Source organism: Dermacentor silvarum, chromosome 5, assembly GCF_013339745.2.
Source record: "Dermacentor silvarum isolate Dsil-2018 chromosome 5, BIME_Dsil_1.4, whole genome shotgun sequence".
Taxonomy (NCBI): Eukaryota; Metazoa; Arthropoda; class Arachnida; order Ixodida; family Ixodidae; genus Dermacentor; species Dermacentor silvarum.
The window spans coordinates 141,122,605-141,137,985 of NC_051158.1; the positions used below are offsets into that span (position 1 = coordinate 141,122,605).

At 43.7% G+C, this 15,381-nt stretch overlaps 1 protein-coding gene and 1 long non-coding RNA gene across 3 annotated transcripts; both read left to right on the plus strand.

Moving 5' to 3' along the window:
* The first annotated feature begins 172 nt into the window (after positions 1-172).
* LOC125946034 (uncharacterized) lies at positions 173-5,871 on the plus strand. Of its 2 annotated transcripts, none has more exons than XM_049668507.1 (4): positions 173-489; positions 1,276-1,371; positions 2,272-2,434; positions 5,747-5,871. In XM_049668507.1, exons 2-4 carry the CDS (start codon positions 1,330-1,332, stop codon positions 5,824-5,826), a joined length of 285 nt encoding a protein of 94 aa, XP_049524464.1. In that variant the 5' UTR covers positions 173-489; positions 1,276-1,329; the 3' UTR covers positions 5,827-5,871. The 2 variants fall into 2 exon arrangements, with proteins under 2 accessions (XP_049524464.1, XP_049524463.1); XM_049668506.1 differs by having other exon boundaries at positions 1,297-1,371.
* A 5,158-nt stretch (positions 5,872-11,029) lies between these two features.
* On the plus strand, positions 11,030-14,769 carry LOC125946036 (uncharacterized). The gene is made up of 3 exons (XR_007467336.1): positions 11,030-11,079; positions 12,144-12,224; positions 14,561-14,769. It is a non-coding gene; the product is annotated as an uncharacterized LOC125946036 (long non-coding RNA).
* The last annotated feature ends 612 nt before the right edge of the window (positions 14,770-15,381 follow it).

Here is a 15,381-nt window from a genome sequence, read left to right on the forward strand (position 1 = left end):
TAAATTTTTGAAAAAGAAAAATAATGAGAGGTATACAAAAATGCTAGATAAAGAACATGTATAGTATACCTGATTAAATTAAGCAGGCTAGGCGACTATATGTCGCCGCCCCGTTTCAAAGGGGATACCAATAAATCATCAAATCATCGTCTTCCACGTGCTGGTCGTCTGTGTGAGCTGCTTGATCGTGTGTTGTTGTGTCTGCTGTAATGAAATGGGACGTAGTTAGCGTGCAGAAAAGTGCCAGAAGATACCTTTTGTCTCGCTGCAAACTCGCCGTATGCGTGGCGTGCCAGGCAAACATGGACCAACGATTTTTGTGCCGTGGCCTTTGTGTCTGGTTGTAGTGGAAAGTTGGGTGGACATCGCAAAGAAATAATTCCTATTGGTAGCGTGCCTCAGATCGTCAACTACGCAGCGGCATGTATGCTGGGAGTAACATCGTCGACGCAGCACCGGCAACTTGGAGAGCGTCGTGCCATTGAAAAGGTGAGCAATCGTGCTTGCTAACTACACGTGTTGTGCGTACTCCTCGTGTGTGCATAGGGTGCCTTGCGAACATAGGAAATAGAACTCCCCCGACAACAGTGAAGCCTGTGCTTATGCATGTTACGTGCTGGTTGTCAGAACTTAGTTTTGCAAATGTAATGCCTCGATGCGTATTTGAATATCCTGATAAGCGTTTTCTTCCGATGTTACAGATTACGTTCTGAAATAATCGTGTTCATCATGTGCACCTGTGCGTGCGCTCCCGCTTTTCTGCTGAAGTTGCATATAACGACCCATCTGTCTCTTCACCAATACTTACTGCAAATACGTTTCTTCGCTTATAAACTCTTCGACGTAGTAAATAATATCTGCTTACCAGGTTTTTGGTTTACGAGCAGTTTTAGGGGGAAGAAAGTAAGCAGTCACAGCTTGCCATACTAGTACAGCTGTCTTTTCAAGACAAGGGATGTTGCCATAACTTTGACGTATCTAAACATGTTAGGGGAAAGTAGCTTAAGCCAAGTCATGAAAGCAAACTCTAAAATTGTTTGTAAACAAGCATTTCTTGTAATGTGCTGCTGCTGCGTGCGGGTTCAAAATTTTGCTTTGATGAAGGGGTCCCTATTATCATGACATTCATCAATGACTCGACCTTGTGCTCTGTTGCCACCCTGCGATAGTGCAGACATGTTTTCGTGACTGTTTTTACGTGAACCTTGCGTGTGTTCACAATATGACAGTTTTATTGTGCCAGTGCTATAAGTTAACACAGAATTCATTTTGTAGTGGTGAGGCCGTGACCCACAGCCGTGTCCACATGATGGCAGGGAACCTGTGGCCATGGCTACAGCAGCACAGCGTGTAATCTGGATGTCATGTCAGGTCTGTATGAAGTGTACGTGTACCTGAAAGTATGATCTCGGTATGATTTGTGTGTTAGCTAACAGACATAATACTTAACGGAGCACTAAATAGGCTAGATATTTATGCAAGTTTATTAAATTTGCTGCTTGTTTGTGTTCGTAACATTATGCACAAATTATAGTGTTATATATATAACTAAACTTAACATGTCCTGATTCTGAGTATTTTTTTTCTCTCTTTGATCACTTGGCTGCAAATTAAGTTTTATTTTTGCTTTGCACACAGTATATTTTACTTCTTATTTTGGTTTTATTGTTTTGGAACTGTTTCCGATGCTGTAGCTTTTATTTCTGTATTTTTTCCTCTGTTTATGCTACACGCATGTGCAGTTTTTGTGCATGTTGGAATTCGAAGTGTAGTGTGCCAAATATGCCACAGGTCTAAGCATACAGCGTGCATACCTTTGTTTACCATTGCTATTTACAATTATTTCTGTCTTGTTCTCAGAATAATTGCCACTGGCAAATACACATTTGATGAGCTTCAATTTATCTGAAACTGAAATATGAAGGTGCAGCCGTGTGACAGATGAAGTACTGCAGCAATGTCGAAGCTAGCTTGCACTCACTATTACTACAGTATGCCAACGGATACCCATCACTGTATTTGTGCATTTTCTGAGAACCAGCCGTGTCCACTAGGTCAAATTAAATAAAGTAGGACTGGATGTGTGCTTGCATTAAAACAGTATTTGCATAGAAAAAAGTAAGCAGACATAGACTAATTTCTATCTCTTGTCATCTACGAAGGGTGCCTTTTTCATGAATTAATAATGGGTCTGGCTCACACATGCTATGTTATTTATGCGGTATGCCTCACTGATTTCTCGTGTCAATTTTCCACTGTGGGTGAAAATAGGTGAACGATCTTATCTGGCCTGAAATCGTACGGCGGCAATGCACGGACCACATTGGGGAGGCTGAGCTTCAGGGCAAGAGCCTTTATGGAAAGGGCCGTAACAGGCACAAGGAGAACCCAGTGAAGGAGGGATTGGACCCAGTTCTTCTGAATGCTGCAATTGGTATGTACTATTTTCATTGTGAAGACTGAATAATACTGTTTGGGAAAGTTGTACTTTCGGGCAGTGTAGCGTACTTTCATAATTTCTGTAGATGAGGCTCGCAAGCAGAAACCACCTTTGCACTCTCATGGAGGAAAGCCGCCATTTGTGTGGGTTATTCCACGCCAACCGTCCCAAAATCATCAGCCCTTGGTAAATTGTCGAGCTGCCATGGTCCATTGATCCTTGGAGAAGTCCTGAACGAGCACCCCTTCCCTAACTGGTTGTGTTTGTGAGAATTGTCGAAGCAGAAATGGCTCACTGATAGCTATTTGTAATGCTACATTTTCCTTTCTATCATGTGTTGGTGAATAGAAAATGTTTATAGCGGAAATTTTGTCATCGCAGCATTTGTTGTAGTGTGGTGCGGCTGTAACTAGCGTTAATATTCGTGACGTATATGCAAATTTTACCTGAGCTGCCTCAGTGCACACAATGTGCAGGAATGATGATTTTAATGTATTCCTTATGAACCATCCCACCTCTATTTGGAATAATATGCCTCTCTACACTCAGCAGTAATTTTAATTATTTGAAATAAACAGCCCCGGTGTTTCTTGCAGAAATCTGGAATAGTTGAATGCAATGTCTTAAACAGTTTTGTGGGAAAATGTGTGTTGATGTTTGTTGTATACATCTCTTTGAGTGTTCATACAAAAAAACTTGCTTGCAAGACCAAGTGTAGCTAAACCGCAATATTGCATTCTATAACTGCCTATTTGTGCCCTTAATCTTGGTGGAGTGAAACTCTCCTGCATTTTAGCGCAGTGCACATCAATCTAGTTTCTTAACTTAAAGATTTCTTTTGCTTAAAACAAAAAGTACCTTTCTTAAATTTCTTATTCGAATAGTCTTGTCATTCTCTGTGATTGCCATAAGCTCGAGGACAAAAAGTACAGCGCGAAGCAGACGAGGACGAGGTTACACAAAGAATGACATATATGGGCACCAACATCCAGCTGTTTATTCGGCAGAAAACACGCTGTTTTATACATCACACCGTGCAAAGTAATCATAGTAAAGATAAACGAACAGGAGTGAAGGGATCCAACAAGTGCTCGTGAGGCAGTGATCATCACGGTAGAGAGGAATGCGAAGGTGACAGCAGGAACCTAAACTGAACTATCAGGCAAGCGCATAGGAACACGAGTCCATTACAGGCTCAAATCACATAACCAGAGCACCTGCATTGCCCGCCTGTGTTGCTGTTGACCACCAACCGGCGCTCTCTTGCACGATCGTTGAAGCATCGTCCCATTTGTCCAATACACATGCTGGTGGTCAGCAGCAACACGGGCGGGCACTGCAGGTGCTGTGGTTGTGCGCCACAACTGGACCAAATGACCTTTCTAAAGAAAGCAAGAAACCGCACTGAAATGGAAATAATCGAGGCGTTCTTAATAAATAGAGCAGGCAGTCAGTGTGTTAGCACGCAGTCAATAATATTAAGTGACAAAGAATTCTCGTTCTTAATGATAGCCTGTAATCACCGCCAAGATTAGAACATGCAGCTGTCGTGTTTGTATGCCACTTGACTTGAGCCTGTAATGGACGCGTGTTCCTATGTGCTTGCCTGATATTTCAGCTTAGGTCCCTGCTGTAACCTTTGCATTCCTCTCTACTGTGATGATCGCTGCCTCACGAGCACTTGTTGGATCCCTTCACACCTGTTCATTTATCTTTACTATGATTACTTTGGACGGTGTCATGTATAAAACATCGTGTTTTCTGCCGAAAAAACAGTTGGAAGTTGGAGCCTGTTTATGTCATTCTTTGTCTATCTTCGTCCTTGTCTGCTTAGCGCCATACTTTTTGTCCTGAAATCATGAACCAACTAGCTGCTAAATTGCCATAAGCTGGATGTCTTAAAGGTCTGCTACAGTGCTCTATTATCACCTAAACTTTGGTAAAAATACTACTATATTTTATATACAGGGTGTTTTATTTTAACTGTATCAAATTAAAAACAATGCCTGTGGCAGATAGCACAGTTCTAATCCTTGATCTAAACTACTCGATGAGGTGGCCATTACTGACGTAAGAAATCAAAATGCTTAACTGAATATTTAATCAAATTACGATACTTAACTGTAATTAATTATTCACGGCACATATTTTAATCTACAAACTGTAGCTAATGAGTTTCCAAGGTGTATCCACTTCGAACAAATTTTCTGAGCTGCGCTAGTTTCAACATATTAACTTTCAAAGTGTCCGACGAAATGCATTAGTGTTCCAGTTACTTATGTGCTTCAATGCAGGAAACAGCGTTTCCTTTAAAAAAGTGAACTGGAACGCCCATTCATTTCGTCGGACACTTTGGAAATTATCTCGAAACTGGTTCAGTACCAAGAATTCGTTCCAAGTGGATATGCTTGCGAGCCCGCCGGCTATAGTTCGTATATAGAAATAAGTCCTGTAATGAAATTCACTAAAATTTTATTTACATAATTATTTTAATTTTTCACTTAGGCATTTTGATTTCTCATGGAAGTAATGGCTGCCTAATTGAGTAGTTTAGGTAAAAGATCAGAATTATGCTATCTGCCACAGGCAATTTTTAAAATTTTGGTGCAGCTAAAATAAAACACCCTGTATAGCGCATTTACTGGGGCCTATGCAAAATATTGTTCGTAAAGAAATGAAATTTTAGCATTCATATGACACCAATATAGGGTGGCCATCTTATACATTTTTGTGTTAATAGTGTCTATAAAGGTGCAGCAATTTTATGATTATTTGTTAGTAAATGTTAGCAATGACCAAAATAAGTGCGCAGTAAGTAGAAAAGTGTAAATGTAACTAGAACTGCATTACAATACATTTTAAAAAATGTGTAATTCACAACACACTTCATGTGCGCACATCCACTCAATTAGCTCGTATCGCACGCTACTATCCATTTCTGTGCCTCTTGGTCCGTTATCGCACACCCCTTGCTTTTTCAGGGCTGCGCAAGTGGACCCACACACACAGTAGCTATACACGCACATGGTCATTCACAACCACATGCACACAGTAGCAGGTCGTTCGGGAATTTTGCCCTGCGCCATTTCTTTTCCCGTTAAGGCGCTCCGCACGTATGACCACCAGGGGACACACTCGCGCTACCTTCGCGTGCACAGCCATAAATAAAGGCGGCACCATGCATCTGACATTGGTTGAAGTTCAGCATGTGTTCGTTCACATGTTACACCAAACGATAAAGAAAGTTGGTATTGTTCTGCTGGTGTGCTGCAATGCTATGCTAAATTTCCATCTTGTTTCTTGCAGGTTACATCCTACAGCAAGTTCACGACGACAACTGTGCAGCTCAAAAGCAGCCTGTCCTCCATGCTAAGCAGGGAGATTAAGTAGCCTGGAATGCAGGTGGTCCTGTAAATACAGGGTGCTTTTTGTTTTTTGAGCTGGACCAAATTTTTAAAGTTAGAAATATGTATATCTTGGTCACGTTAGGTTTACCATTCGAGTGTACGTATTGGCAGCCTCTAGATACAGAGCAATTTAGTAACTTAAGGGTGTAATTAGTGAAGTTAAGCTAATTAACTTTCTAATTATCAACTATAGGTGGCTACAGCAAATGCGTACTTTGGGGCCCGTCGTCCACACTACCTATCCCAACGATCAAATTTTGAATAGCGGAGTTCATGTGGGAGCTACACGAACAATTAGTTCCCCTTGGCAGGCTCCTTGAAACCGAAAGTGGTCGCAAAAAGAGCGTCTGTGTGGTCGATGTCACCGCCCCTCTGCCTTTCGTAACATTTCCGAAGTAAGCGCCAGTCCGGCCCCGCGAGCAGCTTGCATTATTTCCTTGGTATCTGCGGCGTTCGCGGTCGACGCTACAGACTGATATGATGCCGTGCCTCCAGTATCTAAAATCCCAATTTAAGGAGCAGGGTTGGCGCTACAGCGCAACATGGTGCCCGACAGAATGACGAAGTAAATTAGGCGGCCCACCAGCATTGAAGCGCTAGGCCAACGCTGCAGACAGCAAGGAGATAACGCAAGCTGCTCATTGGGTTGGACCGGCGGTGACGTCGGAGACACAAACGCTCTTTTTGCGGCCAGTTTCGGTTTCAAGGAGCCTGCCAAGGGGAACTAATTGTTCGCGTAGCTCCCACATGAACTCCGCTATTCAAAATTTGATTGTTGGGATAGGTAGTACTCATTTGTACTCAGTACTCATTTGCTGTAGCCACGTATTGTTGATAATTAGAAGCTTAATTAGTGTAACTTCGGTAATTACGCACGTAAGTGCTGAAATTGCTATGTACCTAGAGGCTGCCAATCCGCACACTCGAATGGTAAAGATAACGTGACCAAGATTCACATCTTTCTAAATTCAAAAATTTAGTGCAACTAAAAAAAAAACACCCCGTATGTGCTATCTAGTCATGTTTGTGATTTCTATGTCAACACATTGTTAAATAAATATGAACCAACTCAACTATATATACATCTGCTCATTTATTGCCCTGTTTAATTTATAGCTAGCTCAACAATGCACCATTTGTATCCAAATGCCTGCATTGCTAGGCATCCAAGATTGATGGGCATGGGTAGACTCGCTTATAACGAACGATGGATAACCACTCATTGCCATAAATGGTCTGCTGGAGTTTACATTACAACTCTTTGTAGTGACCATACTTTCATGTTGATGATTTGTGCCACGCAAATTGAGGAATGTTATTGTAGTGCATAGAAAGCCAAGTGTGCAGGCATTCAGAAGGGTTACTAATACACTGTGCTAGAATAGCAATGAAGCAAAAAAATATGTATATTGACCTGTGTACTGCAAACATTTGCTTGCATAGGCTAGCTATACAGATGTCTGCATTGCAGCATTTAATGTCAACCTAATGTTAACGTTCAATTGCATGTCATTAGGAAACGCATCAGAAGCTCATGCGTCAGGTGCACATCAGAAACTCGTGCGTCATATGCACATCAGAAACTCATGCGTCAGGTGCACATCAGAAACTCGTGCATCAGGTGCTCTATAGAAATACGGTGGCCAATTTGTAATAGACTCACCTTAGGAATATATCAGAAAGCGCATCAGACAGTCATTAGCCACTCAAATGATTATGTTGCATAAAGACATCAGCCTCTCTATAGAAAGACATTAAATTTTTTCATAAGGGTGGCTTATAAAGGTAATAGATAGTGGACAAGCAACTACTGCCTACAGATAGGACACTAAACCCAGTCTTGGCAAAACGCGTGTGATTCTCTTGCCATTCAGCTATTGTGGCACCGTATTCTCCCACACGTTCTTGGGTATTGATCCGTGTGCATCGAAGTAACAAACGAACGGTTCGGGTGCTCCTACACTCACGGCTTCTTGGGGTGGTTGTAGAACATCCCTTCCACCCAAAGGCGTGTTGTGATACGCGAATTATAGATTAGGCAACTGACCTGTAAACTAATTTACGATACTTTGATGCACCAATGATGACAAGAAATGACACCCTTGCTATGCAATAAACTTAAAGAGAAAAAGACAAGATTGCCTGTAAGTCCCTACCATGATAATGCATCATACAATTCCAACATTTATTACATCGAGGAAAATGCTGTTTATTTAAATGAAATGTCGAAATTATATACCAATGAATAGATAGGGGACAAGCAACTGCCTACAGATGCCTACAGATGCCTACATACGGCCTACAGATGGGACACTAAACCCAGTCTTGGCAAAACGCGTACGATTCTCTTGTCATCCAGCTATTGTGGCACCGTATTCCCTCACACTTTCTGGCGTATTGATCGGTGTGCATCGAAGTAACAAAGGAACGGTTCGGCCGCCTCTACACTCACGGCTTTTTGTTTTGGTTGTAGTACGTCCCTTCCACCACAAGGCGTGTTGTGATACACTCTTAGTCCGGTCCTGGATAATAGTCTGCCTAGAAACGGCACCCTTAGAGGTACTGCCTAATATAACGGCTATGGGCATCCCGACAAATGGAGATATACGTGACACTCTTCAAGCGGCCTCCAAACCAACTAGTACTGCCTATATACACTCGTCGTTACGCGGCCCATGTCCGTGTACGGCCCCTCACACCGATGTTCGTGCGCGATAGGCGTCCGAATACGCTGAAGCCGAAGCGGCAGAAGCTGCCGAAGCGCCGTAAACAAATCACCACGCACGCGCGAAGGAAAAAAAAATACACGAGAGAGAAGTTTCAGATTGACATCGGAGGAGACGCCGAGCCGCGCGGACGCGCCATGTCGAAGCTCCCGTTCTGCGGACTTTTCTGCGAAGCTCTGCGAAGCTCCCGTTCTGTGGACATGAAAGGTGTGTTGCAAGGCCAATGCACTGCCCCGCAAAGTGAGTGTGACGGATTTTGCCGTTCTGCGAACAATGAACCTGCTGCACCATTCCAGGCAGGTTGGTGCTCATACTGTGGGCACAGCCTAGTAAAACATGCTCGAATTGGTGAGTGGAACTTCGGACTTTTTCTATTTCTGTGTCGTGAGGTTTACTGACGCGCGTATATGTGCAGTGCCACACAGTATGGCTAATGCAAAAAAGGGCAGATATATGTAGCTCACTGTACACGACACAGGGCAAAGGGAATCCGTGTTTAGCAACTATATTAAATGCCATGTACGTAAATTTTACAGCGCTACTCATTCGAAGCGCGCACAGGTGCGCCTTGAAGAAATGTTTTGCAGGGTAAAGCCCAAACCGCAAGAGAGCGATTTAAATTTGTGCGCGACTGCGACGAGCGACAGCTTCGACCGACGAAACGGGCCGTCGCGCGAACAGATCGCTAAATTTAGGAAATCTATAATTCGTCTCTCGTCGCCCGAAAGTGCTATGAGCGACTAGCGAATAGCGCGAAGCTATAACAGGATGTACAGAACATCAGTCGAGTGCTACGAATTGTCGCACGGAACGAGCGAACGATTTTTTGATACGTGCAAGGATAAGAACCAGGTGCAAGACCTTTAGAAATATTTATGCTGCTCTTTACAGCAAAACACAAATTAATAAAGCACGCTTCAAGCCAGTTTCGGCGCGTATTTTCTGCCCTCATACCGGCTACACCGGGGAGACGTCGCTCAAAGTTGTCGTTCGCATGCGGTACGTATTGTAGACGACGAGCGAACGCGACAGCCATCTCCATCGCGTGGCTTGTCGCAGTCGCGCGCAAGATCGCCTCAATGCGTGAATTATTTGACTATATTTGACACGAAGAAACCTAGAGCGAGTTAAATTGTGTGTCAACTTTGTGTGTAGTCTTTCCTTTGCATTAGGTTTTTTGCGCAATGCATTAGCAGTTGACAGCCTATCATATTGTCACGTAGCTTTGACGCTGAAGTAAACAGTCGTAAAACTGTATGACGAAACTGGTTGTTTATTGGGCGAACCTCTGCCCACAAAAGCAAGCTACACTCAAAGCACAACGATAGCGGGGAACACAGTCGGCGATCGTCGAAAATCTGATCAGCGGCGAAACGCGTCGGCTTTTATACCTGAGTCATCGAAGGTTCCAGATTTTTCCCTGATGCCCGCGTGTCTTCCAGAAAGTTCTATACAATTCGCGTCGGTCATACAATCAGATAACATAAGCTTCGGTGAAAATAAAGCCCCTATATTTATAAAAGTAGCGCCATTCTTAGATCTTGCCGCCACCGCGCTCACCCCGGCGCTTCCTCCTCGCCCTCTCTTAGCCGCCTCCTGTCGCCCCAGCCTCCTCCGCTCCCCCATTGGCCAATCCGTGTCACGTGGAAGTTCGCGTCGCGCTTTTGTATATTTTTTTTCTTTCCAGCGCGCTCCGACTGCCATTCTCGGGCCTGTGCGACGAAAGTGCTGTACGCACAAACGGATCAAACGTGTTAGGGACAAGAACTTCGTTGTGATGGCATGCTGCTGCGCCTTAAGTTGCCGCAACAGACAAGGCGAGGGCAAAAGGCTTTTTTTGTTTACCATCCGGCGTGCGCAAACGCTTGCTGCACACTTGATTTTTGCGCCGTCTCGCATCGTCGCGTTGCTACTTCCAAAACGGCATTATTAAGACCAGTTACTGACTGACGAAGCAAAATCGCGCCTCAAAAACGTCTCCGCAGGGCGCGATCGAAGTTTTCCTCGGATTTCCTCTGGTAGCGCGTTAGCTGTCGTCTGCCACGGCAGGCCCGACGCAGGCGGCGCCACTGTCGATTATCGCGCCTCGATCGCGCTGGTCGCGCCGAGCGCGATAGTGGAACGGAGGAGGAGGGAAGTGGATGGCGCTACTTTTATAAATATAGGGGCTTTAGGTGAAAACAGACAACGGAAAGAAGCATCGATAGCGTTCTAGAAACTTCCGATACAGGTGCATCCTGCGCCGAGCGATAACGTTTAACATTTGTTAGCCGGTGGAAAGCAGCCACCGGTGAAAGATAAACATGTATACGTGTCAATATGATGCGTACTCTGTTTACATCACATTTTCTTTAGTTTACTCGTTTGTTTTGAGACCTAATTAATAAAGCCGGCGTTTTACAATTTCAACATTTGACATAACCCTGTATGTTTTGTAGGGTCAACCCAGGATTGCGTTTTTTAGCACGCAGTCAACTGCCAGAAGTGACTCAACCACAGGCCACCAGTAAGTGGACATCAGTTGCAATTTCACATTATGCAGTCGGCTGCTGGCTTGTAATGGGTTATTATTTTTTAATGAGGTGGTTATGTCGTACTAACGTGCATTTTCACCACAACAGTGAGATCATGTCTCATAGAGGTATATATGGTTGCCATTCTCTGCGAGGGACGTGTGCTCGTGTTCGTAAAGCATCTGTATTAGGCAGTATTGTCGCCCAATGAGTCACGTATCAACGCTGTAACTTGCCAATGCCGACAAGTAGTTGTGAGAAGTACACGATATATTATGACGCTGTAAAGTTATTTCATTTATTTGAAGGGAAGTTCTACAGGAGGAAAAAAAGGCTGCTATTCCAGGTATACATGTCTTTTTCTCACAAGTTATTTAACCAAACTGTGGGTGTGGGAAATTCGTGACATATGAATAATTTTAATTCTGCCGTTAGTAATGCTTCTAAAAGAGACTATAAATGGCATGTGACTACCTCTCCAATCAGCAGATCATACATATACCGTCATAAGTGGTAGTTCCATGCAATTTCGCACTCTGTATAACCTTTCCTGTCAGCAGCATTCGAACTGGTGGCTGTGTTTTCAGAAGGAGAAGTGCACATGGCACTATATATCTGTGAACTCGGTTTTCTTTGTATGGGTTGGCTCACTGACACAAACAGTGCAAAAATCAGTTGTACCATGAGGCTAACGACGACTTCTAGTGCTAGAAATGCTGCACTTCATATTTTCTAGTACTGCATGACATTCAAAGCAAAGCTAGCACATAAAATCATCAAAAAAACTAACAGCTGTTAAAGATGTTTTCCTCAAAGAAAACTTGTCCTTTATGGGCGGTGGTAATCTGTGAGCTCTGGACTGATGTTTCAGTAGTATTATCCTTTAGTGTGTTAGAGGTCAGCGGCAGTTAATCATGTTAGTGTTTAAATGGTGTTTTATTTATGCGAATTTTTCCAAAAAAAGTTGTCTAGATTACTTTATTGTTCAGTGGACAGCTTACGAAAGTGTCAGCAACCACTGAGTTGTTAACATGCATATGCATTTATCTCTATGCAGGAGGTACTCAGCTGTACCACTGCACTGCTTCTAAAATTTCCAGCACCAGCGGCTTTGTAACAGCTGTTTCACAGCATCTCGGTATGTGCTAATTTATAGTTATGTTAGGATGGGCTAATATTATGGACCACTGCTATTCTGTATTGTGAGAGATCCACATGATAATTGATGTAATGGGTACAGTGAAAACCTTTGAATGTTCTTTGATACTATAGTAGATAGAAAGGCTTTCCTTTTCGTCACTGGAGCAGGGGAGAAGAGCATGCAGGCACTCCTGAATGTACATATAGTCGAAACATGAGAGAGACATATATATATATATATATATATATATATATACAAATAAATTAAAGGCATGGACGTTACATCTATCATTTGAATTGATTTGTGCTGCGCAAATATACAACACAGACCACACAGAAGGACACATGTTCACCAATTTGACAGATCAGGTGCGCTACTTTACACAAGAAGGGAGGCAGAAGGGGAGAAAGTCAGAAAAAAGAGTGGAGACTAAAAGAAAGCAATCGTGCCATCGTGCAGCCAGGATCACCAGCAGGACATCTAAAAAGTGCAGTGATACAATTACATACAGGGCAACCTTAAGTATTGTTTGTTTCTATCAACCCAGACCACATGCAGCCATTACTGCAATCAAGTTGTTTCCTTATGTCATATAAGGGAGTGATTTGGGCCCAAAAACTGTTTAGAGCTAAAGGGTCATGTTCTATGCTAGCCTCTTCGCCCGCTTTTTTATCATATTGTTAACAGCCACTTCTAGTAGGGACAAAAAGTAAGAGTATAAGCGGTTTCCTGCTTCCCCATTCCACGCAACATGTCTTTGTGACTATACATGTGCATGTAGATGTTCCATAGATGAAAAATATTTAGTAGAATCTCGTTGGTTGTTAGATACCTTTGAAAATGGTTTGGTTGGTTTTCCAGTGTTTGCCACGTTAATAACATTGCATACAAGAGACACCTTTGTTACTAAGGGTGACTTTTTAAGTGTTCTTCACTATTTCGAAGGGACACAACCCAGACACATTCACTTCGTGCACCTCGTGTGCTCCGAAGGACCTAAAGATCATGCAATCCTCACACAAGTGAATTGCACATGTCGCCTTAAGCATGAATTAGAAAAGGAGGCCAATGAGGACAGTGGAGGGCAGAATGTGTCGGCAGTTGAAGCTGACGAGCGTCTAAGAGCACCTCAAAGGTTTTGCTAGCAACAAGGAGGCTGGCAAAGTGAAGTGAAACACCTCCAGTGAAACACCTCCAGAAGTTTGGAAGGAAGCTAATACAATCTGCAGTCACAAAACAAAAGTGCTGTGAATGTCCTCTTTAAAGGGCCCCTAAACCACCCAGAGGTCGAAATTTAGTTGCGGTGTTGCAGTTGTACACGATACGGTAACGAACACGTAGCCACTAGAATGTTTAACAATGGTACAGTAGTAGCAGAGTTATCTGTGTTTGATGATCGAAAAGTACTCCCCGCTCATTTCACTTTTTCATCTCGTACACGCCGTCTGCACGGTATCGTCTTTTCCTCGCCCAGTACACCTCCAAATGTAATGTGACAGGCCATCGCCAATGAGCTCTGTTGCTGCCGTGCCGGCCTGTCGCCCTGGTAGGGGTGCTGCTAATGACCTAGCCTATACAGTGGAACCGTATGGTGACTCGCTGCGCTGAAGAGCCTCATCGGGAGACCCTTCTGTCGATGTTTCTGTTTTTTGCCCCCACTGGCTGCCCACAATGGCATGGCAAGCAATGCGACGAGGAAGAGGGAGTGCGTGTTTTGCTTGCAGACCTTGCCGGCAGTCGTACACTGTCGTTGACCAATCCACAGCACCAGAAACCGGGGTGACATCATCAGAGACAGCCTGGCGATGTCAGGACGAACTGGGGGGGGGGGGGGGGGGGTGCAGGAAAAGTCCGGAAAGGCGCACGGGGTGGTTTTCTTCATTTTGTGGCGCTCCCGCGGCGCATAGCACTGCCCCCGCGTTTGGCATCGATGATAGTGGCGGCATTCTGATTTCGATGCGTGTAATTAATTGAAATGTTTAAGAAATATCGAGAGGTGGTTTAGGGGCCCTTTAAGTCACCCTGAGCAATTATTCATTCAGAAATAAACATCTAAACATACTTTAGTGATGATACATAATAAAGTGATCTAGTGTGGCTCCTCAGTGTTTTTAAAATTTTGGGGTTCAAGTGACATGTTTCCCGTGCCCTTTGAGTATCTCTTCTGTTGAGGCTATTCTGTAATGAACACACACCATTGTGTAACTCCTGCTGCAAGTATTATTCATTCAGCCTGGTCACTGTTGTGCAAAGCTTGTGATTAGGTTTTGATGTCCGCATTTTTGAGAGCTATGTTTTTTATTCAGGCTGTTCTTATTGGTCCTTCGATGCAGGAATCAATGCCTACGAAATTATTGGCCCTGATGACGAGAGCCCTCAAGGGGGCAAACGACATCTCTGTTGCAGAAGCGAGCCCGATACCACCTGAAGATACCATGACAGATGACACGGCTGCAATAGATACAGAGACTGCCGTGTCTAATGCAGCTGCAACGCTGTACGAGGCAAGCAGCAGCACATCAGCATCAGCAGTAGTGTCAGCAGGAACTGAACCAGGCCTGGTAGGGCAACATGTGTGCTACCACTGTGACTTTCTTGTAGTGCATACGCCTCATTTGCTCAACATACAACAGCTTTTCACCATGAATGTGAGCCAGTGTTCTTGTGTAGCGAAAGCAAGAGTGCGTTTGGTTTTATAACACAGAATTAGCATCACTTTAAAATATGCAAATCAATTACAGTTGATGCCTCCCCGGCCAGCCCACATAACGACAACAATGTGAAACGCATGGTGGGACACACCTCTCGCACATTAGAAGATAGTAGAGAGACTGTCAGTGTTGTTGCTATATTAACTGGTCATTCTAGCCGACTAGAAGGACAACACAGGTGTCATAAGGTTGTTGATGTTGTTGTTGAAGAGGTAAAAAAGATGTTTGATGCAGCTGAAACATTGTTATTGAGCAAATCAAAAGCGACCGCTTGTGAAAGCAATACCATCGAAATTTAGGTATCTATGTGCCGCCAACTCTGGTAAAGCTCACAGAAAATGCGAAGGCTTATGTTGTAAAGTTAGCAGACATACTTGACAATGTGCTAAGGCACCCAAACATTGTTGACTATGTAAGGAAGCCCTGCAGAATGCAGACTGACT

Excerpts from the sequence above, each read along its gene's own strand:
- LOC125946034 (XM_049668506.1), top strand. The coding sequence starts at position 427 with ATGCTGGGAGTAACATCGTCGACGCAGCACCGGCAACTTGGAGAGCGT. Across the intron at positions 490-1,296 it reads AGCGTCGTGCCATTGAAAAG|CCGTGTCCACATGATGGCAG; the intron begins GTGAGCAATCGT and ends CGTGACCCACAG. Across the intron at positions 1,372-2,271 it reads TAATCTGGATGTCATGTCAG|GTGAACGATCTTATCTGGCC; the intron begins GTCTGTATGAAG and ends GGGTGAAAATAG.